Source organism: Penicillium malachiteum (assembly GCF_028827825.1).
Source record: "Penicillium malachiteum strain IBT 17515 chromosome Unknown utg000005l:1.0-9002435.0:326005.0-9005861.0, whole genome shotgun sequence".
Taxonomy (NCBI): Eukaryota; Fungi; Ascomycota; class Eurotiomycetes; order Eurotiales; family Aspergillaceae; genus Penicillium; species Penicillium malachiteum.
In genome coordinates this window covers 793,957-818,476 of record NW_026643099.1, presented here as the reverse complement: position 1 = coordinate 818,476, position 24,520 = coordinate 793,957, and the positions used below count along the sequence as shown (strand labels likewise).

Below are 24,520 nucleotides of genomic sequence, written 5' to 3'. Positions count from 1 at the left end.
AATCTGTATAGCGTGAATAATTGTAATGTGCCAGTGGGCCGGGGTACTGTTCAATTTGACCTTCATATAATCCTCCAGGGCTAATCAAGAGTTTTCTTCTTAAACTCTCTTCTCTTCCATTCTTCTTTCTATCCCTGGCCATCTACTCCCTCCCCTCATCTAATCCCATTTTTGGATCTCATCTCGGTAAATCTCATCTTCCTATTTCATCTCCTCGTCTCTCGCCAGCTGCTATCCCGCCAGCTTCCAGCTCGTCACATTTTATCTTCTCATTCCATCTCCCCATCTCTCGCCAGCTTCAAGCTCGTCGAATCCCAACTCTTTACTCTTCTCGTCAAAATGGCCGAGTAAGTCATATTTTCTATTACTTTCTGAATGTTAGACTAATAAAACCACAGTCAAATCCCCGAGTCTCAGCCCTCTCAAACCCTCCCGGCACCGTTATGTGGCAGCGAGGATATGAAACCCGGTAGTTGGTGCAAGTACATCATGAGGAATATCTTTCAAGTTTTATGCTGCCGTTAAAGGAGACCAGCTGAAAGGAAAGCTTCTGGCCAAACTGTTGACCATAGAGGCCAAGAATGAGCCTGTTATCCGTCCTGGCTTGCGCCATGACTGGGACTCGCTGAAGTTTTACACCAGAATCAACTCTTCATTGGCCAACGTGGAAGCAGTCGTCATGCAGTGCGTGGGTAGAGTGATCACGGATCCAGCGCTCCAGTGTGAGCACTGCCAGAGGGGGTCGGGCCCATTCAATTTTTACGTGGTTGTCGATGGTATCAAGGAATGCGCCAACTGTCACTGGGATACACTGGGATAGTTCGGCAAAGGGATGCTCCTTTAATGACGAGGCACCAGCGCGAAAAGTCCACCGGAAGTTGAAGACCTACACCGACGAAGAGCTTGAGGAGCGCGAAAAGGAGGACGAAAAGTTTCTCTCTAAGGTCATTGAGCTAACACAAAAGTCGCGGGAATTGACCCGGACCAAGAGATTGGCCAATGCTCGACTTCAGGACCTAGCTTCGAAAGATGATTCTCTCTCTACCGAGAAAAAGATGCGAGAACCGGAAGGATTCACTGAGTTTATCGATGGCTGGGTGGATGATATAGATGGTAGAGGGGATGAAGCGCAGGAATTGCTTGAGGAGTCATGGAGGTTGCAGAGGAAAGAGTCTAGGCGACGTAGAAAGCTGCTGAGGAGCTCAACAAAAGGGCTCTTCTAGGTCTCGTCTACTGACTTTCTACGGCGCGCGTCTCCAATTTGTTTTCTTTACGGCCGTCTCTACTTAGGTTCTAGTGCGATGTGACTTTTGTGACTTTTGTGACTTTTGTGACTTTTGTGACTTTTGTGACTTTTGTGACTTTTGTGACTTTTGTTCTTAGTTAGTTAATCATCATCTGGTTTCAATCTGAATTACTGCATAGGTCATTCCGCGAATTCAAGCTTGCAGAATGGTAACTAGCTTAATACATAGTAGGCCACTGCGCGAATGTTTGGGAATGTATTTCCGGAGCTACAATGTTGCATCTTTTATCTTTTAAGGATAGCTGTAAACATAGAACCCAGGGAGACTTCAATAGAAACTAGAGATCACAAAATCACATAAAAACACATAAGACTCCCCGAGGGAGAAACATTGAGGTTCGCACCAGTCAATCTAGAAACATCCAACCACAGATACTGAAAAAAGAGCCTTGTACAATGGAAAATTCCAGCGCAAGTAGAATTTACCGGTCATAAAAACATTTCTTGTCGTGATAAGCACAACAAGAAATGAGGGATATGTGAAGAAAATCAGCGGTGATTTAAGATAAAAGCACATGTGCATAGGGAAGAAATTGGCTAGAAAAAAGCAGAAGAGGTATCGATAACTCGACTAAGAATAGAATAAGAGTAAAGGCTGCGTGTCATAATACAGGGATTTGTGGGTAATAACTGCGAGGACGTAGATCACGGGAAGGATAAAGGATAAAAGGGGGTATGGAACTGGAGAAGAAAGAGAAAGACAGTTATCGACGTGGCAAATCGGGTAGGGCAGGTGCGTTGTACATCAGAAAGAGTAGATAGAGGGCATAAACAGAACACGCTTTTTGAGAGGGCGAGTTTTGGAAAGCAGGAAATGGGAAAGGGAGAAAAAGATCAGACTTAGAAGCAGTTGAGGGTGCTCTTCTTCTTTTTCTTGTTGAGGGCATTCATACGCTCCTCCAACTGAGCTCGGGCGGCTTCAGCTTCCTTGCGGGCGCTGCGCTCTTCCTCGACAGCCTGTAGGGAAAGACGGGCAGAGTTGCGCTCCTTGCGAAGAGTAGAGAGCTCGTCCTCTAGACCCCAGGCCTTCTTCTTCCAGGACTCGCAGTCAGTCTTGACCTTGGTGCTTTGGGCTTCAAGGTCACCGAGAGCTTCCTCCAAGGTGGCGGTCAACTGCTTCTCAGCATACAGATGCTTCTCAATGGTGCGGATGCGAGCTTCCTGGTCTTCGACGATCTGGGCGTTGACCAATTCCTTGCTAGCGTGGCGAGAGCTTGGTGGAGAGACACTACCGTTGGAAGCGATAGTGGGAAGGGGTGGGAGGGGAATTGCGGGTGGAGGGGAGGGCAGAGATGCGGCGGAGGAACTCTTGCGGAGGTTGGAGGTCATAGAGCTGCTACGGTCATGCGAAGCATCCTGGGTTCCGCTGTTCTTGAGCTGAAGCTCGACTTGCTCAATGCGAACTTGGTAGGTCTCGATTTCCTTCTCGAGGACGACGATTCGAGCCTTGGCATCTTCCAAAGCCTGGTCGCGCTCCTGTTGAATGACGGAGAGACGGTTGTGGTGCTGATCAAAGCTGCTGGTGATTTGCTCCTCAAGCTCTTCGACCAAGCGAACACTCTTCTGCTTCTCTGCGGAGATCTCCTCAATAAGAGCCTCCTTCTTCTTGACTTGTTCATCCTTTTGGAGAAGAGTATCCTCGAGTGTGGCAACCAAGAGAGCCAGCTCATTAACCTTGGCATCCTGCGCAGTGCTCTTCTTTGCGAGCTCCTCGAATTCGGCGCTGTTGGAGGAATTGCTATCAAGCTGCTTGCGAAGATCTTCGTTGGTATCCATCAGCTCGACATACTTCTCAGAGAAGTGCTGCTTCTGAGCGAGAACATCTTGGATCTGGTCAGCCAATGTCGCTGTTGTGACATCGGAGTTGAGCAAGCCAGAGACAGCATTGAGCAGCTTGACTAGTTCATCCCGGGATTCAGTGATATCCTTCTGCAGAGTTGCGATCGACTGATCATACTGAGCATCCTTCTCGGCGAGCTTAGCCTCGTTGTCGGCCTCAGCAGCCGCCTTTGCACGTTCCTCGAGCTCAACCAGCTCACGCTGATGGGTCTCTTGAAGCGAGCCAAGATCGGCCTTGTGGGATTCGATAGCGGCTCTGTGAGATGCGATTTGTCGTTCAAACTCAGCCATCGTGACACCATTGGAATCGGACGAGCCGGTCTGCTGGGCTGAAAGCTGCTCCTGTTGAGACCTCTCCAAACCAGCGATAGTCTCCAGCTGAGCATTGATGGTGGCTTTGTGGTCGTCAATCTCCTTGTTCAAGCCATTCACGACGTCCTGCTGCTTAGCCCGTTCAGTCTCAAGTTCGCGTGCGGCAATTTCCTTATCGGCATTGTTATCAGCCGAAGCGGTGGTAGCAGAACGCAAAGCCTCGGCAGAGGCAATTGAAGCCTCAAGTTCAGACAAAGTGCCGGCAAGCTCCTTCTCGCAGATGTGCAAGGAGTCTAGGGCAGTCTGGTGCTTGCCCTTCCACTCATTCAGCTCAACCTCCAGCACGTCAATCTTCTTGTCTTGCACCTCAGCGCCAGCGTCCAAGGCCTTGGTAGCAGACTCCTGGCTCTTAAGAAGACTGTTCAGGGTGTCGATCTCTGTCTGAAGTTGCTTTTCGCGAGACTCGTGGGCTTCCCGAAGCTCATTCATTTGAATCTCCTGGCTGACAATCTGGTCACGTAGCTGGTTGACAAGAGCCATGTCGACTGAGGAGGCACCTCCTAAGCTGGATCGCTCACGGGTGAGTCCAGAAATGATGGTGGTCTTCATCTCCATCTCCTTCTTGACGTTTTGATTCTCAGCCTCGAGCGACTGGAGACGCTCCATACGAGTGGCTAATTCATGCATAGTAGCATCCAGGTGGGTCTCGAAGCTGTGGAAAGTGTCAGGCTTTTCAGAAAATTCTTCATTGGCGATGGTTCGTAGGGCAGTAAGGGAGCGGTGGGCCCGGTCCACTCCAGACAGCAGGTTCTGGCTGGTCATGCGACGGATCATCTTGAAACCAGGGGTAGTAGGAGAGTTAGACTTGGTGCGCTGAGCCTCGGCCTCAGCCTTCAGTCTGTCGACAATTCCAAGAATCTCCTCGTGTTCGCTCTGAAGTTCAGCATATTTCTGAGTCATCAGATCGGCACCTTCCTTGTGGTCAGCAAGCATCTTGCGCATCTGCTCAACCTCCTCACTGTCATGGGCGGTAGAGGTAACAGGTGTCAGAGGCACAGAATCAACTCCCAACTTCTCAGAAAAGCCGCGCAATGCAGGTGATTCCCCGGCCGAGGACAATTCCGAAGAGAGCGACTGCGAGAATGAATGTTGTGGTCCACTCTTGGAGGTTGGAGTGTTTCCGTTGTCTAAAAAAGACACGGGGCGCGAGGGGTGGTTTTGAGCTGCAGGGGCTGGGTGGAGAGCCTCATCAGCCTTGTCCTGGCGCAGCTCGGCAAGGGCCTTGAGAGCCTCTTCATATTTGGATTCGAGCAGTTCGTAATCGTTCAAAGCGGTCTCGTGGTTGAGACGCAAGTCGAAGAGCTCCTGAGTAACGGTCTCCAACTTGTCAGCAACAAACTTGGACTGAGCAGGGCTGTGAATGGGCTCTTCGCGGAGTGCCTCGGTACGTCTAGCCTCGAGCTTGGTGGTGACATTCTCGAGGACCTCCAGGTCATCGCTAGATGTCTCATAGAGATCATCAGCTACGGGAGGAGTCTCCACTTCCTCCGGTATGGGCTCAACCAGGTCTTCATCGGATCCGGGAATAGCAGTTTCGGCAGCTTCGTTCAGAACATCCAAAGAAGGTGTGTGCTTGTGAGTGAACTTGGAAGGAGTTTGGTAAATCGCGTCGGTGCCGTTAGTGCCCTCGTAGTCATTGATAAGATTGTGGCGGTTATCCAGATCGTGTAGCAAATTATCCAACGTTCCCAGGCCCCGTTGGCGGTGAATAACATGCTCAAGGCGAATCACCTCCCGCTGCATCAGCTCCATATCCTGATCGGATTCGGCAAGTCGATCCTCCAGGGTCGAAATGTACTCTTCACAGCTGCCTTCGTTCTCCCGAGCACGGCTAAGCTCCTTGCGCAATTCAACCAACATTGCGGCATGCTTTTCTTCTCCAGTGGACGCGCCATCAAGCTTGGATTCGAGCTCGTGCAGGTAGGTCTCATTGCTAGCTTCACGGTCCAGAAGTTTCTGCAGACGGGACTGAAGCTGGGCGTTCACAGTCTCGACATAAGTGCACTTTGTCTCGCGTTCCAGCAAGGTGCTCTCCGAGGTCGCCAGCGAGGATCGAGTATCGGAAAGGGAAGCCTCCAGGCTCTGAATTGTCTTCTCGTACTCCAGAACAACTTGTTCAACAGACTCAGCAAAGGAGCGAGAACGCTGCATGCGCTCAACTGAATCCTTGCCGAGGTCAGCAGCTGCGTCATCTGAGTCACCGTTGACCACTTCGGAGTCGCTGGCTAAGGTGGAGATCAATTTGGTGTGGCGCTGGCTGAGGGCGTTGTAGCTTTCCTGGACATCAAGTAACTGATTCTGCAACTGGATCTCCAGCTCGTTCTTGCGCTCGGTGCGTTCGGTGGATGCAGCTTCACGACGCTCAGATCCGTCGGCATTTCGGATCTGCTGGCGAAGGAAAGCGACTTCGGCCTTGAGACGTTCGATCAATGCCTGTTTGTCGCTATCATCGGCGACTTGCTGAATTCGAGGCTTGCTCTGGATGGCACGAGCACGTTGGGCATACTGGACGGTGTTGAGAGTTTCACTCAGGTGAAACTCGGCGGGGGTGACACATGCAATCATGTAGGTAATGGCGCTGCCGCCCAATGAATCTTGCAACAGACGGGTGAGTTTGGAGTCACGGTAGGAAACGTGAGAACCAGATTGACGAGAAGAGAGCTGTGAAATAACTTTGCCCAAGGCAGCGAGACCTGCATTAATGGAGATACCTTCTTTGGCACGCTCACCAGAGGCACCGGTGTTCTTCAGCCGTTCACTACCGGCCAAATCAACAAAGTGCAGTTTACTGTCCACGGTAACAGATTCACCGTTTGTGAAAGAGTCTACTGGCATAGACAACCGCTTTTCCTGTGGTGAAGCTGGATGGGCAGAGGAGCTTTTGCGTTGCACAAGATTCAAACTGAAGACGGCGTGTGATCGAGAGGACTTTGCGTTGATTGCAGTGGAATCAGTCTGACGAATCGCCGAGCCAAAGTTTAAGGCTCCGATCAGATCTTCAAAGGAGTTAATGTTAACCTGGTGTAACCCAGTAAGAAGGATGCGACCCTTTGCATCTTCTCTGATTGAGACAGCACCACGATCAGTACCAGTTGATGACTCAGGCAGAAGTAAATCTCGAAGGTGCTCGTTGTAAATCTAGGGTTTATTAGTTGCTTTTCTAGTACCTGCGATGATCCCATTATCTTGCACTCCACATACCTCAACGTAGGTGGCCTTCAACTGCCAATTTTTCTCAAACTTCTCAAAGTTCAGCTTTCCAAAGCTAGAGGCTGAGGTCATTGAATATCGCTGAGGGGTTCGGAGACCAGTCGAAGTGGATCCATTGCGGTTGTGTTTGGCGGGGCCGTCGAGCTTGTCAAACAAGAGCTGTGCGGCGCGAGGAATAATACCTTAACGTGAATTTTGATTAGTATCGTCATTTTGCGCTTTGTCTTCTGCCGATTGGTTATCATTGAACTCACCCATGGCATCCCCGCCGTCCTGCTCATTTGGTCCAGATGTACCCATAGTGTATGATTTTCCGGCACCGGACTGGCCGTAAGCCAGTATGGAAACATTGTATCCTTGGATGAAGGAGTTCACACTGTCACTTAGGTATTCCCAAATTCCATCCTGATCCACGGTTTCGGGGAAAACGCGATCAAACACAAAGAGTTTGCGACCCTGAGGTACATCCACGGCTAAGCTTGTCGGGGCTGTAACGTGGACCATGGAACGTTGGAATCTCTGGGGAATCAATTCATAACCGGGGTCCGTTGGCTTCAAAGGAGGTCGCACTCGAACGGCTATTGAATGTTAGCTGGAAATTCCTAATAACTGATAATCCGGGGATATCTGGGGTAAGGAATGCTGGCGGCTGATGCGGTATATTTGTTTAAGAAAAACTTCTTTGTTTTCGCATTTCACGGGCACGTTGCAACGCGCCCGGCGCGTCTTCCAGACGTCTGTTGACGATCCCGGGGTCCACGTACCAACTTTCACGGCAGTTTTGCCATCCTCATCAGAGGCTCTGCTTCCTCCTTGTCTGCTGCTCATGCTCATGCGACTGTTACTGCGTGGAGTGCGCATGATGGCACTGATAGGACGCGGGGGCGGGCCTGTCGGCGACGCGGGCGGAGAGACCGTCATCACTTCTCGATGGAAGGGAATCAGGAAACGGAATTAATTAACAAGTAATAGTCATGAGGCGTTATGAGAAGTAAGAGATGGAGATGTCTAGAAAATAAGGCGGTCAGATTTCAATGACAAAGTAAGTGAGTAGACGGTAGAAAGTGGCAGATAAAGGCGGTTCCCCTTTTTTTTGTTCTTATACACTTGGCATCCATGCCCGATGTACAAAATACTGGTTTTCTTTGACTTACTTTTTTTGATACTCCTGATCTTTCAACAATTATCCCCCCAAAGAACTTAGGGATGTGGTTTGTTTTTCAAGGGGGAAGAAGAAAACCCGACAAAGTCGAGACCGTGCACCCCTAAGCCTGGTACAGTTTAGCTTCGATTAAGATGAAGGGGAGTTTGGTTGAAGTGGAGTTTATCCAAGCGAGGGGCTCAGGGGGTGAGTTTGAAGGTACGGAGTACGCAACCACCTTTGTACACTATTTAAGTCCTAGATATGGGCTTATTTATTTAAACTTAATTAGATTCAATTTGGATGATAAGAAGAGTATTAGAACTTGAAAGTACCGGAGTACGGATAATTGAAAACTATTAATATTATGTGATATAAACGGTATATGGCATGATATGTCACTTTTTAATGAAGAATTCCACATGGATAAACGGGGCCACGTTTTCAACCCTATAGATTCTCCGCATTTACTCCTGTGTTTCAGACATTTAGATCATGAACTTCTCCTACTCAATCTAGTTCATAAGGTCAACTTGAACTTATGTATGCTCCAAGATATTTCTCTTTCTCTTTTCCGACTCATCTGGATTCTGGGCTATGGAGATTGTCGATCGCTAGAGACGGCCCAGCATCACCAATCTGGCAATTTCCCCTTTGAATATCCCGCTCCGGAACAATTCTCGGACCCCAGTTATGGAGTAACAAAATGGTCTATTGTTCATGTTCCAAGGTTATCCATCTCTGGCTTTGGATCCTGGATCAGTTTTATTTACTCCCAGAGTCTGGCCATATAAAACTTTCCTAATGGGGGAAATTACCCCTTGGAATTAAGCCTCGGCAGAAGTACGGAGTACATGAGAGTGCATGTACAGGAACCAAAATTGTACCTGGGCAGTGTACGGAGTACATGCAGGCCCCGGGCTCCTTGTCATCTTTAACCCTCCGAAATGAGTTCGTGCAATGCACGATCGGCCTTCTGCTTCAACGGTCGCACAGCCCCTGCAACCTGCAGTAGCCAACAGGTGGAGACACCTCAGGCTATATCCATGGAGGCTAACACAATCCATATCTGCCGTACCAAGTACAGACTAGAAGTGACATCTAGATCCATGGATGTTCTGTGGCAAATGTAGATCTTCAATTTTAAAACAGATCATATCAAACTACTCCGTATTCAAGAAGAAAAAAAAGCAAAAACCTCAAGGCTTGGAATAGTAGTCCCCATATCCAGCTAGCGCATACTAATAGGGCTCGATTAATGTCTCATAAAGGTTCGGATATGAAGGATCAATCGATCATCGTTCATCATACGGAGTACACTGGAGCAGTGGGGATCCACCCGTGGACCTTTCAATGCCAACAAGAACATCCTGCCAGTGATCAAATTTTCCCATGCTTATCCACATGAACCGTTTTCCACCTCAGCAGTCTCGGCACTTGAACCCTGAAAAGTGCAACTGGAAAAATCCTGGAAAATCGGAGTCATCTAGGAAGAACTCAAAGTTGCATGGGTACAGCCTGAGAAAATGATATCCATCATTTACTCCGTATCTGTGCAACGATACACGTTTACTCTACGGAGTATGTGGCTCATACCCCCGGCGCCATCCGCATGGATCCAGACCATTTTAAACGGTCAATCTCACTTTGAAGCTGAAAGGCATCTTCATGGCCCACAGCCTTGGTCTATGCTCCACTCCACAGGATCTGGCGCCGTTGAATTGGCCTATCCTTGTCCACTTAGCCTGAGACTCGCCCGGTCACCGGTGCCGAGGCCGTGCTCTCGTGGACTGCAAGGACCAACGGTCCACCGCGTGTTTCATGTTTTCTTAGCTCCACAGACCGGCTTGTTTGAGGAATCCCAGCAGGTGCCGCCGGCTTAAAGGTGCCGAAGGTTAGCTGACTGCATAGGGAAAGTATTCAACTGATTTCTCGGATTCTTTGTGTGCGGATAGACCCACTATAACTGGGTGACCAGGATTCTACTGTCTAAATTGGATGCTGATGCAAACTAGAGTTCAGTTACGGTGGTACTAGAGGAATATGTCATGCCTTTCATCAATGGTCTCTCCATTTGGGCCAATTCGAGTATCGACGACCGGACTCAAGGTTCCAACTTGAAATCGAGCATTATGTCCTCAAACATTGAATGCTGCCATCATGATGGCTCCTATAGTATATATTTTGCGGACTGGAAGCACTTATATGTACTATTATTGATAACAGTAGTCTTAGTGGCATAGATACTACTATGTCACGGTAGTAGCATGAATGTTTCGACCTTAGCCCAGGAAGACTCAGATCGGATGAAAACAACTCACGTGAACATTGGAAGAACTTGAACTTGATGAATGAATTAAACCATGTGGCCTTGCGTCATCGACACAAAACCGCGTAGGCAAGTGTAATTAATATACGACTCCCGAAATTTTATACTAGTCTATGTATCTGAAGTTTCAAAGGTATCTATAAACAAGAGGAAGACACTTGAAGTGGCTCCCAAGAACCCAAACAATAAGCATATGCAAAGTGAGCCCGAAATGCTCAAGGGGGAATGAAACCAAACTGAAAAGAGCGGCAATCGAGAGTGAAGAAAGAAAGAAGAAAGAAGGCTAGGATCTCCGTCTCCAACAGGTTGTCTAAGCACTAGGCACTAGGAGCACCCTCGCCCTTCAGGAAGTTTTCAGATTCACCAACCCGCTTGCCGTTTTCAATCCAGCGTTCCCGCTTAGCGTCACGGCGCTGTTCAGCAAGCTTGTTCAGAGCGGGCCAGTAGATCGAGTGGTCGTATTCAAATTCGACATCACCGCCAACGGTCTTCATGAGCTGCTCAGCAGGGACATGGAGGCGCAGGTCTTCGTTGAACTTGAGCTTCTCCCGAGTAAGCGGGTCGATGAAGGGTGTGATGATCTTGAAGAAGCCCCAGATATAGAAAGGTGCTGAAGGAATCAAACTGTCAGTCGGGGCACTATCAGGGGGATGTCATGTTGTACTCACAGTTGACTACCAGCGCACGGCCCAATCGCTCCGGGTAGTGGTTCTGCAGAATACTCAGGGTCTGCTTCGCCTGGCCAATTGATGCATTTTGTCCAGACTTGGATCCACCAAAGTTCACAACAAGCGCCAAGGTCTCTTGGTCAGGGCCCATGATATCAATCAGTCGCTCCAGCATGAAGACCAGGTGGTGGATTTGACGATCACTCTTCTCGGTGTTTTGCTCAGAAGGACGGAGGTAGAGACATGGGCGGGCATTGATATCATAACCTAGGATGATTTGCTTGCCAGTCTCGTTCTCCACGGAGATGTAATCCGGTGTGAACTTCTCCAATCCGTACTCGCGACGCCAGGTCAAAGTGCCAAGAAGTCTAGTTTCGGCCTCCTGCACATTCCACTTAGTCGCACGGAGATATCGCAGAAGACATTCGCGGGTCAACCACATGCGTTCATCGTCGGTGATCGGGTCTGTTGGGGCATTCTTCTCCGATTTGTTGGGCACAGTGGTCCATTCAGAGACGGTCTTGAGGACTGACTCATATTTTGTTTGCTGGTCTGCTGTAAGCTCCGCTGGCTTAACGGGTTTGGCACTCTCGACGGGGCCAGCAAATGGCTTCTTGATTAAGCCATCGGCGGCGGAAGTAGGGAAGTCGTTGTCAGGCTTAGCATCGCCATTGGTGGTTGGGGGCACAGTCGCCGGAACCTCGACCTCGTTGGTTGTCATGGTGCTCCAAGATGATATATAGAAATCAATTGAGTTGGTGCAAGGAGCAATTGAGTTGCAGCTGGGAGTAATTCGGACAGGTACCCGGAGATCTCCCAGGCCCACTTAGATCTCAATAGTGAACTTCAAGCCCAATCAATTTACCCTTCTCGGTCGGCTTATGTCATCCACACGCTCACGCGTCTCACGCGTCCTGAAACTCTTGATCTCCGACAGCTTCACAGTTCTTTAAGAGTTGACCCCTCGTACGCCCTCGAGTCACTATGGATACCGCAGCTGAGCTCAATGAGCTCTTTGCAGCAACTTTCCCCGACGGCCTGCCGAAAGATGTACTCGCCGAGCTCCAATCCATCCTGCGGGTGCATTCGATCACCGCGGAGGAGCTTTTCTACAAATGGGAGTCCTACAGCATGAAAATGGGCGAGGAGGTCAAATTGAGCATGGAAACAGTGCGCGGATTCAAGCAGGATGTGCAGGAGGCTCTTGAGCGTGAGACTCGAGGCAAGGTTGGGCGACAGAATGAAAAGAGGGTTGCTGTGAATGCGACCCCGCGCGCCGCAGCAGGTACCGATGTGTTTGGGATGTATGCAACTAATTAGCCCTGGCCATTTCTTTGAAGCGAACAAGAACTGATTCCTATTTTGATTGTACAGGTTAGACGAATTGACCCCGAATACCTCGAATAATCGGTCTATGAATGTAGTAAATGGCTCGGCCAAACGCAAGGCTGAGTTCTCGTCTCCTGCAACACCAAAGGTGGGACGAATGGACAATATAGGCACACCAGGTGTTGTTAAGACACCTAGTTTACTGGCCAATGCTACACCCGGAGGACCGTACGTGATGCGCCTACCAATTCCTCTACGGCAATCCATGATAAGGATTGCATTTGCTGACACCTTAGTAGACCCGTTTCCTTCGCCGACAGACCAAATGCGGGTCAAACTGTTGAAACACTTAATGCGAATTTATCTCTGCCAGAAACCCCGATGGCACCATTCTCCGAAGCTCGAATTCGACCCACGGCCAACACAGACCTCAAGAAATTCGGTTACAAGCCGATGGGAATGAAGCTGTCGGAGGCATCTGAAATTCTTGATGACCGCATCGATGAATTCACAGCCATCTTCCAGAAACACTACGAGTCGCATGATCTCACTTTTGGAAGTGCAGCTACCCAGAGCACCAGTGAGATTATCGCTGTTGGCCGAATCGCCTCTGATTCCCTGGAGGGGAAGCTCAATCCTGCTTCGTTAGTCCTTGAGACTTCACGTCGAACTGGAGCAGGAAGACGAGTCCCCTTGAAGATCGACTCAGTGCCAGGATTGAACTTTTTCCCCGGTCAAATCGTCGCTCTTCGAGGAATCAACCCTTCGGGTGAATACTTTACTGTCAAGGAAATTCTTCCCATTCCTCTGCTGCCACCTGCTGCGTCTCCGGCGTGTGCTCTTGACAATATTAATGAGCGCCTCGAGGCCACGGGAGACATTCCCCTGAATGTGATGGTTGCTGCCGGACCTTTCACAGCAGATGATAATTTGGATTTCGAGCCTCTCCAGGAGCTGTGCCAGAAGGCTGCTGATAACTACGCCGATTCTTTGGTCCTAATCGGTCCATTCTTAGATATCGAGCATCCACTTCTTGCATCTGGAGACTTTGAATTGCCAGATATCAAGGGCCTTGACCCGGACACAGCTACTTTAACCACACTCTTCCGACACCTAATCTCAACACCTCTGGCTCGACTAGTAGCAGCTGTGCCGAGCATCACAGTTGTATGTGTGCCCTCAGTACGCGATGCGTTGAGCCGACATGTCTCATGGCCACAAGAACAGTTGCTTAAGAAAGATCTTGGCTTGCCTAAACAAGTCCGCATGGTTTCAAACCCCATGACACTCTCCTTGAACGAGACTGTTGTAGGTATGTGTTCTCATGATGTGCTCTCGGAGCTGCGCCGTGAGGAAGTGCTGCACGGAAAGCTCAACGAGGGTCAATTGCTCACTCGGTTACCCAAATACCTCGTTGAGCAACGGCATTTCTTCCCCCTGTTCCCTTCAACCGCACGATCGAATCTCCCCAAGACAGGATTCAATTCCTCTCTGGCGACAGGTGCGATGTTGGACTTGCCATACATGAAATTAGGAGAATGGTGGAATGTTCGACCCGATATACTCATTGTTCCTAGCATGCTTCCGCCTTTTGTCAAGGTATGTTCAACGATTCAATCTCAATTTGCCAAGTTCTTATCAACTAACCAAACCCTCATAGGTTGTCGACAGTGTGCTCGTGATCAACCCAGGTACCTTGTCTAAACGTCGTGGCCCTGGTACCTTTGCCCAGATTGCCATTCACCCACGATCCATTTCAGATGAGGAGCGCGAGCAAAAACAACTCGATCACAAGCTCTACGAGCGTGCTCGGGTGGATGTTAACCGGATTTAAGGGTAGCAATTTTTCTTGTACAATCATTTCGCATTAGGCTATGCTCGGCGTTAGGCGCAGAACGAGTTCGGACAAGAATAGGAAACTTGTCCAAGACTCGAAATTTGATCGATAGTTCGGAAGCAACAAATACCAATGAATTAACGAAGACGCGCTAGTTAATATCTTTGATCTCCATAAATCCCATGCCGTCGGGAAATATAACTCCATGCAATGCAAGACCCGCCAATAGAATAAAGAAATCAATAAAAAGAGAGTTGCGTCAAAGATCGAAGGCTCAGGTATCCAATCTTCATCGCAAGCAAACCACTCTCCTTCCACCCATCCTCCGTCCCGAACTCCGAACTCGAATCGCGGCCGACCCAACAGCTGCCGCACCCCCACCAGTTCCTCGTAAAGTAGCGCCGGGTCCTGAACCCCCCCGCAGTTGTACCTCCAGCAGTACCCCCAGCCCCAGCATTAACCGCAAGAGCGTGTCCACCATGTCCTTGCCCATTGACCAGTGCCTCGAGTCCTAGATCGCGCCAGACCGGATCGCGACGGCGCTCCATTGCGCGCGTGATACCGAACGCAGCATGTTGATCTGGTACGACATCATCCTCGTCTTCTGGGTTTGGAGGCTGGTACTGTGGTTGAACGTAGATATCTTCGATAGGAAGGAAAGAGGGGATTGTTGAAGGTGAAGAGGAACCATATGTAGCGCCTGGGTTTGCAGCAGACTGGGAACCAGTATGAGGGCTGAATTGAGGGTTATTTGATGACGCGGCGGTAGAGGTATGTGGACGCGTGAACTCTTCGAAGAAGTCTGCTAGACGGGGGTGGTGCATGTGTAGATGCGTTGCGGAGGAGTCTTTGCTCTGTTGTGAGATTAGCTTGGAGCTCTAGGTTGGAGTTATTTGGGTGGTATTATACCATTTTGAAGAGTTTGAGTTTGGATAATGCCCAAGGTTGAATTCAGGGTTTCTTGTCTGTTAATTCTTTATGAAATAGATCCTGCTGCGAGCACTTGAGGGAGGTGATATGAAGAATGAGCTTCATGTTTGGTATGATAACCTTGACCGCCTGGGCCACCGATGACTGGCCCCACTATTCTCCCCACTCTGATACTAGCCCCCAAGGACTATCAGACTGCATGAAGTTGAGCTTCAATGTCATTAACCTAGGTAAATGCACTGTTATATACCATTTTTCTTTCATTTTACGGCTGCTTATCAGTGAACTGCCTCATTGCAAAATCCCTACTCGTTTATTCAAGTTCACTCAAACATACAACTCGAACCACCTGCTAGTGGGCGTCACGATCAACTTGAACACCATGCCCAAGGAATTAATATGTTGCAGTGTCCTCAAAATCATACCCAGTTCAACTTCAAGTTGAAGTTTCTCACTAATATGACCACCTGGCAAAAGTCCGACTCGGCAATTAATCCAGTTCAATGGATCTTCCCGCTGTCAACATATATACCGTTAGACCATTTTCTCTGGCCTACGTGGCGATCCAATCGAGCCCATTGTTTCAAATTGGCCATGCCCAGGTGCTGACAACGGACGGCTTGCGGGCCGCCTTGCATTGGAAGTGGAGAAGAAACATATCAACCACTGACAAGTTACAACCATCACGGTGCATAGCATACTAGGACAGCGGGCTAATGCACAATGCACATGGAATGGCTTTTTGACGCGAATTGTCAAGCACATTCGTGGACTGCAGTGTGCCGTGTTTTACCCACCTTCTCATGAATGAGGGGTTTCTGTCTGCACTGCGACTGCATACTGCATTCGGCTTGCACCAATCATGGCATCTTCATTCGAATGTCATCTATGACGATCAATTAACACTGGAGGCCTGAAAATTCTCTGAGGAATTTCTCGCCTGTGGTATGGAAATTACTCTATGCCATGTCCTTCTCATAATACCTTCCGGGTCCCCGGGTTATATTGATCACCTTTCAGTCCAGCATTTGCCATTAGAAATATTTCCAAACAATTCCTGGCCACTAATTCATCATGGATACTTTGAAAGAAACCCTAGACCATGTATTGAGCGCTGATATGCTTAGCCTGGGTCTATCGGCCGGTAGTTTTGGGGTTATATCTCATATTTTTCTCTTTATCAGGATAACTGTGGAATACTACATATACACTTTACTCCGTCTCTACACTTCAACAGTCTTAACGATAGGAGTTGCATATCTCTTCATTACTGATTTCACACCACAAGGCATACTCTCTCGCATAGCATTGATCACTTCGGCATTCGGCCTCGGCCTAGCATCGAGCATCGCGATTTATCGCGCATTCTTTCATCGTCTACATCGCTTTCCTGGTCCATGGCTTTCTAAAGTTTCTCGATTCTATGACACATATCTCGCAGGGAAGAATGTGCAGTATCAAAACGAACTCGCGATCTTACATGAGAAATATGGTGATTTCATCAGAACTGGTAGGTCCAATCTCAGATGATTTTGACTACATTATAAATGATCATGATTCATCTTTGATGTTCAGGACCGCGCGAGATATGTATCATTCGCAAATCGGCAATACCACTCCTCTTTTCGGCACAAACAAAGTGTCGTAAATCGACCTTCTATGCTCAAGCACAGATAGATGCTAAGTACTCTTCTGTTCATCATTCCCGTGATATCGAGGACCATCGCAGACGGCGAAAGGCCTGGGATCGAGGATTCAGTTTAAAAGGTGGGTATACCTTGTTTTCAATGTTTAACAAACTTCGATGTGTTAATAGGTTAAACAGCCATTGCAACATATGAGCCCAAAGTCGCCGAGCAGGTGAACCTTTTACTTTCACAGATCGATAAAAACCCAGACCAGGAATTTGATGTGACACGCTGGTCAATGTTTCTCAGCTTCGACATCATGGGTGTCGTTGGCTTTGGAAAAGACTTTAACAACCTAAAATCTGGAGTTGAGCATCCAGGAATCAAAGCAGTTCGCGACCATATGACTTTCATCGGAGTTTTCTGTCATGTCCCTTGGGTTCTCAATCTTATCACCAATATTCCAGGTGCTACTTATTTGATGGCTGAGTTCTACAAATGGTGCGAAGATGAAGTGGTTGAAAAGAACAAGGTTCGTCATTAATCCCCTGGAATTCGGCATTAGCATACGCATCGAGAGTATTAATCCATGTACAGAATCTGGATCTCACAAAGAACCCTCAAGATATCGTATCGTGGCTTCTGAAAGCGTATATTGAAAAGGATATCTCAGCTCCTCCCTCAGCAAATGCTCTTCACGAGGATGCCCGAGCAGTCCTTATCGCTGGCAGTGAAACAACTGCAACCGTACTAGCTTCGACGCTGTACTACCTGGCTAAGTATCCGGGTGTATTGGCCAAGTTACAGCGTCGGCTTGATGATGCCATGCCCAATGGTTCCTCTGAGTGGACTTATGAGAAAGTCAAGCAAGTTACTTATCTTGACGATGTCATTAATGAAACGCTTCGACTCAGACCCGCCATCATGACACTTGGATCTCGCGTTACGCCACCAGAAGGATTACAGGTTGATGAGGTTTACATTCCCGGTGATGTGAATGTCTTCGTACCTCAGAAGTTACTCCAAACTGATGAGAGGTACTATGTCGATGCTAAGGAATTTGTTCCTGAGCGATGGAGTGAGAAGAAAGAGATGAGTCTTGAGGGAGCTCCTTTTTACCCATTTTTGACTGGTGAGTTTGACTTCCTTGCAACCCATTTAGTCATTCCATAACTGACACATGTTTCTTATCTAGGACCCTATGTTTGTCCTGGAAAGAGTTTGGCATATTTGAGCCTTCGTACCTCGGTTTCGAAATTGGCACAGCGATATGATATCAAGTTTGCACAAGGTGAAACCGGATGGCTTTTTGAGAACAAGACTTTGGATACATTTACCACTGGGTTGCCACCATTGAATATTGAGTTTGTACCACGGTGAAAGCTTGAACTTGAAGACGAGAACACTGGAAGACGTTCAGTGATCTTGGGATATTAGGGAATAACATTTGAAATATTGGAAACTGCTTGGAAGAATCAATAATCTAAGGCATATTCAAGTATTGTCTAAGAAATCCCTCAGGTTTAGATCAAGTGGAAAGAACAATAAAACCCGGACCAGCACCAACGATCTCGCAGAATAAAAAAAAATTGGTCGCCCAAACAAATAATAAAAGGCTATGATAGAACCGAAGTCAAAGCCATCGCAACTTTTGTGTCGTATGGTGACAAGACATATAAAAGGTAGTAAACGTCGTCATATCTCACATATTCGTGCTCATCCGATGGACAATAGGAACAGCACTGGGTGGAAGACTGCCCAGTTCGGTAACTACCATATCCACATATTCGGCCGGCGTAGCATCATACATCAGGTTCAGCAACTGAAGATTATGGGTGTCCTTCCAGTTAGCCAGGGGCGAAGGAGAGGGACCGCGGTCAGAAGCAACAGGGTCAGGACTAGGGGCGCTAGCGGGCTTTCCACCCTTAGCCTTCTTAGGGTCAACAGGAGGAGCCGTGAAGGCCGCGGGATCAGGGAGACCTGTAACCTGCTGCGGGACATCGGCAGGCACCAATTCATTGGCGTCCGCGATTTCGTTAACGACAATGCTGTCGAGAGCCACGCGATCGGTGAACTTGATTGTCTCACAGCAGACAATAACAGGGACCTCGACGCCACCGGCACGTTCCTTGGCAGACATAGCGACCAAGGCGGTACCGACACGGGAGTATAGACGACCGTTGCTGGTCATGGCGTGGGCGCCCAGGAAGACCTTGGTAGCGTCCTTGATAGCGTGGCTGATACCGTGCACGAGCGAGTATGTTACATCCAATCCGGCATTGGCGAGTGCGCGAGCAAGGTTCTTGCCCTCAAACAGTGGGCGTGAATCAATGATCGACACTCGGAATTGCTTCCCTTCCTTGTGTGCTAACAGCAGGGTCTGCTTGACAATGGAGCTACCTGCGAAGGTCACGATAACATCGCCATCCTGGATCTTCTGCGCGGCGCTTGCGGCAATGACTTGATCGGCGACTGTGATCTTCTCGCGGATAAAGCTGTCAATAAAGTCGCACAAAGTGGCCTTGGCAGCTGACTCGGGCATGGAGGGGTCGATTCCGGCAATGGCCAATTTCAATGATCTAATGGCATTGCCTTGACTGATGGAAAGTGCACGACATGTGGAGAGGTAGGTAATCTGGTGTGAAAGGTGTGTTGTCAAGTGGCGAGGGAGGGAAGTACCCAGAGGTGTAGTGTAAGATTCAACAACCTAGTAGAAAAGAGTCCAAAATTAGCACAAACCCTCGAAAAATCTCCAGACAAGGACAAAGGAAGGGACTAAACTCACTCGCTTGAATGCAAGCATGGTAGCCACACATCGTGCACTACTGCCACAAACCACATAATCTCTCAACTGCAATCCCAGTGCCAGCACCGCGGGGTGTACCTCCTTTCCAGCACCTGCAATCGTAGTTCTACGCTGCTGGCCATATAAGTGACCAAAGACAGCAACGCTCTTATCCTCCTTCTTTTTCTTCGGCTCCACAGCAGTACCAGCACCACCCTGAGAGCCTCGGCGCGGGGGCGGCGCTCTTGAACCCTTCTGCGCGGCGCCTCCAGCAGCAGCATCCTTCTTAGGGGTAGCCGGAGGACGAGGTTGACCAGGACCAGGACTAGGAGCTGAGCCGCCCGCAGCACCAGCTCCGCCATCCCGCTCAAGTTTTTCCTTTACGCGACGAGCAGCCTTCTCTGCCTTGGCCTTCTTTTTCAGTTCCGCGGGTGTCAAAGGCTTTTCGCCTCCAGCTGCAGCAGCGGCATCAGCAGGGGCAGCAGCTGCAGGTGCATCTTTGCCCTTTGTGGGTTTCTTGTCTGATGGTGCGGGGCCTTGATCCTTTGCGCTCTTTGCATCGCGGATCGGGAGGGTCGTGGAAGGGTTCTCGGTCGCGGGCTGGGTTGGGGGGTTGGGCGGGCGCATTAGCCTGGGAAGTAGTGGGCGCCGAGTCGACCGGGTCCGTCATCTTGGATGACTCAATTCCGAGTTGTGAGGGGCGTGACGTTGGACCTTGACTTGCTTGGTGGGGAGAGAAGGTTGAGTCACAGAAAAAGTGATGCCATAAGCGGCCCACGGCCCGGCGCAGCCCTAATCTCCGCAACCCCATAGTATATAGGATTGTGTATAGTATAATGCAAGGACCAGTTAATCGATAGACAAACTGGTAAAGAGTTGAGCGAGACATGGCTGATACCAAGGCTATTTGACTCGCTATGATATTAAGGGATTTCTAGAAGGACAGGGAAAAAGAAAAAGGATTCTTTGAAACATGCATTATGTCAGGTTTCTCGTTATTCATCTCAAAGGTCTTACTACAAATAGGAATAGACAAAATTCACACGAAAGTAAAAGAACAAAAGGGGCAAAAGAAAGGGGGAAATCAAGAACAGGCCAAGAAGAGGCCTAATTAACACGAGTTCTGCCCGAAACCCGAGGTTCCAGCCAGTAAACACAAAGAGCTATGCCGCCAACGCCATGCCTGTACGCCAATCAAAAATAATTCCACAGTGATAATATCAAATCTAGCGATTGTTTCCAGCAATAGTGCCCAGGGCACGTCGCTTTAGAGTCATCGATTGTTCTTTGCGCTGCCAGCGCTCATGATCAGAGGCGAGTTTCCGCTTAAACATGCTGAGATCGCCAAGGAGATCTTCCATATGAGATTGCATATGATATGCTTCGCGCTCACTATCGTCCCAGGTGATAGTATCATCATCGTCATCGTCATCGTCATCTTCGTCTTCCCAAAGGTCGGGCTCAGAATCTGAAGGAATGATATGTGATCCCTCCCGAGAGACAGGCTCGTCATGAGGTGGGATGTTTTCCTCGGAAAATGAGGAAAAGCTGAGCTCGCGCTTTTCCAGAGGTACTACTGGAATCGGGTTCTTCAGACTATCCAGAGCTAACTTGAGATGCATACGCAAGGCCTCATTCTCAGTTTGTAACTGACGAATCTTGCACTCGCTGACCATTTTGGTCTCCTCCATCAAGCGCTGTAACTTCTCCACTTTCTGCTGATATTCATCAAGCTTCTCGTCTTGTACTTGACTGGCGCGTTGATTCTCCGTAGCTTGACTGACACTCAGTTGCAAAGTGCGGATAGTTTCTGCCATCTCGGCAATTTGTGCATCTCGTTCAGCCGCAGAGACATGATCTTGATTCACCCGAGCGCGAGTACGAATATGTTTGGCCTGATCGGCGTATCGCAGCGTGGAAAGTGTCTCCTCATAGTCAGCTGGCGCAATACAAGCAATCATGGCTGTTTTCGAGTTGCCGCCCAGACTATCTTTCAATAGCCATGTCAGAATGGAATCACGGTATGGTACCAGCTCCTTGCCTTTCCTTCCACCGCGACTCTTCTTGGGATCTCCTGCCAGAGCTGCAATAACTCGGCCTAGCGTTGTCAGAGATTTATTGATATTAGAGCCTTCACGTAGACGTGCGCCCGTGGCTTCGGTCGACTTGGCGCGTTCAGAGCCTGCCAGATCTACCAGTCGAATTCGTGCAGTACGTTCTGTTGTCTCGTCGGTGGAAAGGTCATGGTGGATCTGTTTCAGTGTAATCGTGAAAACGGCATGCGATCGTGATGAAGTGTCGTTCATCTTAGTACTCGCGGTGGTACGCGACATGTCACCCTTCCGCATAAATTTCATCAATTCGTTGTAGTTTCGTGCCGTAACCTCGGTCAAGTCTTTAACATATGGTCCTTCCGAAGGAGATTCTCGGATTCGAAGATAATGAGGCGGATCTGTTCGTGGCACTAGAAGATCTCGCACATGCTCGTTGTAGACCTCAAAGTAAGAAACTCGAACGTTATAGCTGATGTCAGGGGATGGCGAATCTTCGATACGTTGGAATAAATCTTCGCAAGTGCGAGGAATCAAACCCGGTTGCTCGGGGGTTCCCATCATAGTATAACTCTTTCCAGAACCAGTTTGGCCATATGCGAAGATGCAGGTGTGGTATCCTTCAAAGTTATGGTCCAGGAACTCTTCACCAAGACAATTGTAGACATCCTCCTGGTGAGCGAAATGCTCGTCCTCTTCATCATGCGACCAGAAAGAATTATCGAAAGTAAACGACTTGTCCTCCAGGATCTTGCCCCGCGCTTGCGATTTCGGCTTTCCGCGATCTACCAGGCTGGGTTTGGGTGCGATAAGACGTGTCATTTGTGTGTGCGGGTCCATCGAGATCAGACATTCTGCCTGGCGTTGAATTTCTATAGTAGTAATACATGATTAGAACATGCGCCGCCCAGATCACCGATCTGGCGCATCCCCTCCGGAGTCTGCAGACGTACCTCTAGGAAGGAACTTTCGAACACGCACGACGACGCGCACATTTCCCCCTGGTGAGGGACTAGCCATCCCGTCTTGAAATCCAGGTGTGACGGCGACGCCTTCTCGGGCACGGAGGGAGGGACTTGAGGCGGTTGATCGCAAGGTGGCGGCTGAAGCGGAGGTGGATATTATGCTTGGCGAAGTGATACCGGTAAGGGCGGACGATTCGGACGAAGTGGCTGATGAGATAGAACCAGGCCCGCCATGGCCGATATGATGATAGAATCGCGGATCCAACGCCATTTCCCTGCTATATTCCCTCAACAACTGTACACAAGAGTTGACGGCGTCGCGTCGTCGTTCGACAAGATGATGGTACATGCAATGAATTGGGGGTGAAATACAAGAAGGGGTCGAGAGTGAATGATCAGGGTGATATGATGTTATTCAAAAAAAGAGCGAAGGGGGGTCGGTACTGTTGTTGCTTCCTTCCAAGGTTCTGGAGGTTCAATGGTTCATGTCCGATTTGCGGGGAAGTCGGATGTAAACAAAATGTGACAGGTTTCAGGAAATTGGCGTGTTGCGTAATGCGATACACAGCAAAAGAACGGAATTGAATTGGTTGACAAGAGAAGAAAAATTAAATGAGCGAGATGAGGCAAAGATTGGAATTGTCGCAAAGGTTTCAAATGCCCAACGAGACAGGGACGGTGTAGAAAGGACGCGCGATAGTGCGGGTTGCCATAGCAATGACTACAACAACTTGGAACTACTACGAATCTACGACTACTATTACGACTACAACAAATAATACACCATGATAACAGTGATAGTGAATTCACTCGTTTTTTTAATTATTCAGTACTGTGCACAGTCTGGTTATATATCATAAATACAGAATGAAAATAAAAATGTCCAAACGTTCAATAATTTCCTTAATCAAAATCCTCAGTCTCGGCGTTCATAGCTTGGAAAACGTCATAGTCCTTGCCCTTATTGTCCATGGTGGTATCAGGAACAGGATTTCCCGATGCATCCATATGTTCCGCTAACAGTTGAGCAGGACCCATGTTTTCTTGTGACTTCTTCTGATTTGAACTGGCAGCGGACTGGTGCATACGGGCATTACTATCTTGTCCTTGTGTAGCATTGAAGAGGCGTCGATGCTGGTCGGGACCGTCGTGGAAGCGACTTTCTTGTTTTGAGGAAGACATCTTGAGATTGAAGTCTGTGTCTAGGTGGGCTTTCTGATTAGCAAATTTTCTAGAACTTGGAAGTTGTATGTAGTGACCATGGGATGTTCTCCAGATAGTCTCGCTGCAGTTCTCCTGTACTTGGGGGTAACAAGACGGAGGCTTACCAAGCGTTTGGTTGTTTGGTTAATATTCAAAAATTCAATAGATGTTCAATGTTAAGCAAGCAGACAAGAGCATGCGATCACCCCGTATTTATGGGTGCTGATTCTGGGGTATGGTGGCGGCATGATACTATCATGACGATAATACTCTCTTTGGTTCTCCTCCGCACTCGCCATTTGAGGTGAAATGTTTGGATGCCACTTTCTGTTTCCTTCTAGAAACTAGCAAAAGTGGTTAACCAGTCAACGTTTGAGAAACGAAGCTTCTCGGTCGGTCTACGAGTAGTTGGGTTGATGCTAACCATGGATGCTGCCCGCCCAACATCATGGGGTTGGTCCTTGCCACAAAGCTCCCTTGTTTTGAATTTCTATTTGGAGATAATAACGCATCATAAGCAGGAATTGAGTGGTGGCGATAGAATGTTCAACCTTGAACTTGAACTTGAAGTTAGTACAGCTTTGGTCTGTTAACGAGGCTTTCATCCAATGGCTATGTTTAGATGTCCCGGCACATCCGCCCAATACTATTACTACTATAACGATTTGACCGAAATACCCCAGGGCTGTTAGCATAGACTACTATTGGTTCCAAGGTTGGAGCTTCTTACTGTTCCTTATTATTCAAACAAAATTATAATTGGCAAAAGGATCAATATCTCTCTAAGAGAAAATCTGCCAGTGGAAGATCTAAGGCAGCCTAAGAATTCGGGTATACTGCCTGGGGCAACATTTGAAGAGGCAAGTCAATTCAGGTCATTCCATAAATCTGATACTAATATGTATAATCTGGCTACTACTAGTACTA

General features: G+C 48.6%; 9 protein-coding genes across 9 annotated transcripts; 3 read left to right on the top strand and 6 right to left on the bottom strand.

The window, feature by feature from the left end:
• Positions 1–339: 339 nt before the first annotated feature.
• Positions 340–1,223, top strand: N7483_010343 (uncharacterized protein; the record flags this gene model as incomplete). Its single annotated transcript, XM_057093770.1, has 4 exons — positions 340–347; positions 399–469; positions 528–722; positions 859–1,223. 4 exons carry the CDS (start codon positions 340–342, stop codon positions 1,221–1,223), a joined length of 639 nt encoding a protein of 212 aa, XP_056939741.1.
• A 923-nt stretch (positions 1,224–2,146) lies between these two features.
• N7483_010342 (uncharacterized protein) lies at positions 2,147–7,648 on the bottom strand (the record flags this gene model as incomplete). The annotated part of the gene is made up of 4 exons (XM_057093769.1): positions 2,147–6,655; positions 6,719–6,909; positions 6,982–7,305; positions 7,492–7,648. The coding sequence occupies 4 exons, from the start codon at positions 7,646–7,648 to the stop codon at positions 2,147–2,149; spliced, it is 5,181 nt and encodes a 1,726-aa protein (XP_056939740.1).
• Positions 7,649–10,514: 2,866 nt separating this feature from the next.
• Positions 10,515–11,586, bottom strand: N7483_010341 (CRAL/TRIO domain protein; the record flags this gene model as incomplete). The annotated part of the gene is made up of 2 exons (XM_057093768.1): positions 10,515–10,807; positions 10,866–11,586. The coding sequence occupies 2 exons, from the start codon at positions 11,584–11,586 to the stop codon at positions 10,515–10,517; spliced, it is 1,014 nt and encodes a 337-aa protein (XP_056939739.1).
• Positions 11,587–11,849: 263 nt separating this feature from the next.
• Positions 11,850–14,028, top strand: N7483_010340 (DNA-directed DNA polymerase alpha subunit POL12; the record flags this gene model as incomplete). Its single annotated transcript, XM_057093767.1, has 4 exons — positions 11,850–12,169; positions 12,240–12,422; positions 12,494–13,793; positions 13,855–14,028. The coding sequence occupies 4 exons, from the start codon at positions 11,850–11,852 to the stop codon at positions 14,026–14,028; spliced, it is 1,977 nt and encodes a 658-aa protein (XP_056939738.1).
• A 242-nt stretch (positions 14,029–14,270) lies between these two features.
• On the bottom strand, positions 14,271–14,943 carry N7483_010339 (uncharacterized protein; the record flags this gene model as incomplete). The annotated part of the gene is made up of 2 exons (XM_057093766.1): positions 14,271–14,885; positions 14,941–14,943. The coding sequence occupies 2 exons, from the start codon at positions 14,941–14,943 to the stop codon at positions 14,271–14,273; spliced, it is 618 nt and encodes a 205-aa protein (XP_056939737.1).
• A 1,092-nt stretch (positions 14,944–16,035) lies between these two features.
• Positions 16,036–17,969, top strand: N7483_010338 (cytochrome P450; the record flags this gene model as incomplete). Its single annotated transcript, XM_057093765.1, has 6 exons — positions 16,036–16,105; positions 16,403–16,471; positions 16,537–16,728; positions 16,787–17,121; positions 17,187–17,721; positions 17,785–17,969. The coding sequence occupies 6 exons, from the start codon at positions 16,036–16,038 to the stop codon at positions 17,967–17,969; spliced, it is 1,386 nt and encodes a 461-aa protein (XP_056939736.1).
• Positions 17,970–18,291: 322 nt separating this feature from the next.
• On the bottom strand, positions 18,292–20,001 carry N7483_010337 (translation initiation factor eIF2B subunit delta; the record flags this gene model as incomplete). The annotated part of the gene is made up of 2 exons (XM_057093764.1): positions 18,292–19,296; positions 19,375–20,001. 2 exons carry the CDS (start codon positions 19,999–20,001, stop codon positions 18,292–18,294), a joined length of 1,632 nt encoding a protein of 543 aa, XP_056939735.1.
• Positions 20,002–20,600: 599 nt separating this feature from the next.
• Positions 20,601–22,661, bottom strand: N7483_010336 (kinesin-3 family protein uncB; the record flags this gene model as incomplete). The annotated part of the gene is made up of 2 exons (XM_057093763.1): positions 20,601–22,297; positions 22,379–22,661. The coding sequence occupies 2 exons, from the start codon at positions 22,659–22,661 to the stop codon at positions 20,601–20,603; spliced, it is 1,980 nt and encodes a 659-aa protein (XP_056939734.1).
• A 632-nt stretch (positions 22,662–23,293) lies between these two features.
• N7483_010335 (uncharacterized protein) lies at positions 23,294–23,572 on the bottom strand (the record flags this gene model as incomplete). Its single annotated transcript, XM_057093762.1, has 1 exon — positions 23,294–23,572. One exon carries the CDS (start codon positions 23,570–23,572, stop codon positions 23,294–23,296), a length of 279 nt encoding a protein of 92 aa, XP_056939733.1.
• Between the last annotated feature and the right edge of the window lie 948 nt (positions 23,573–24,520).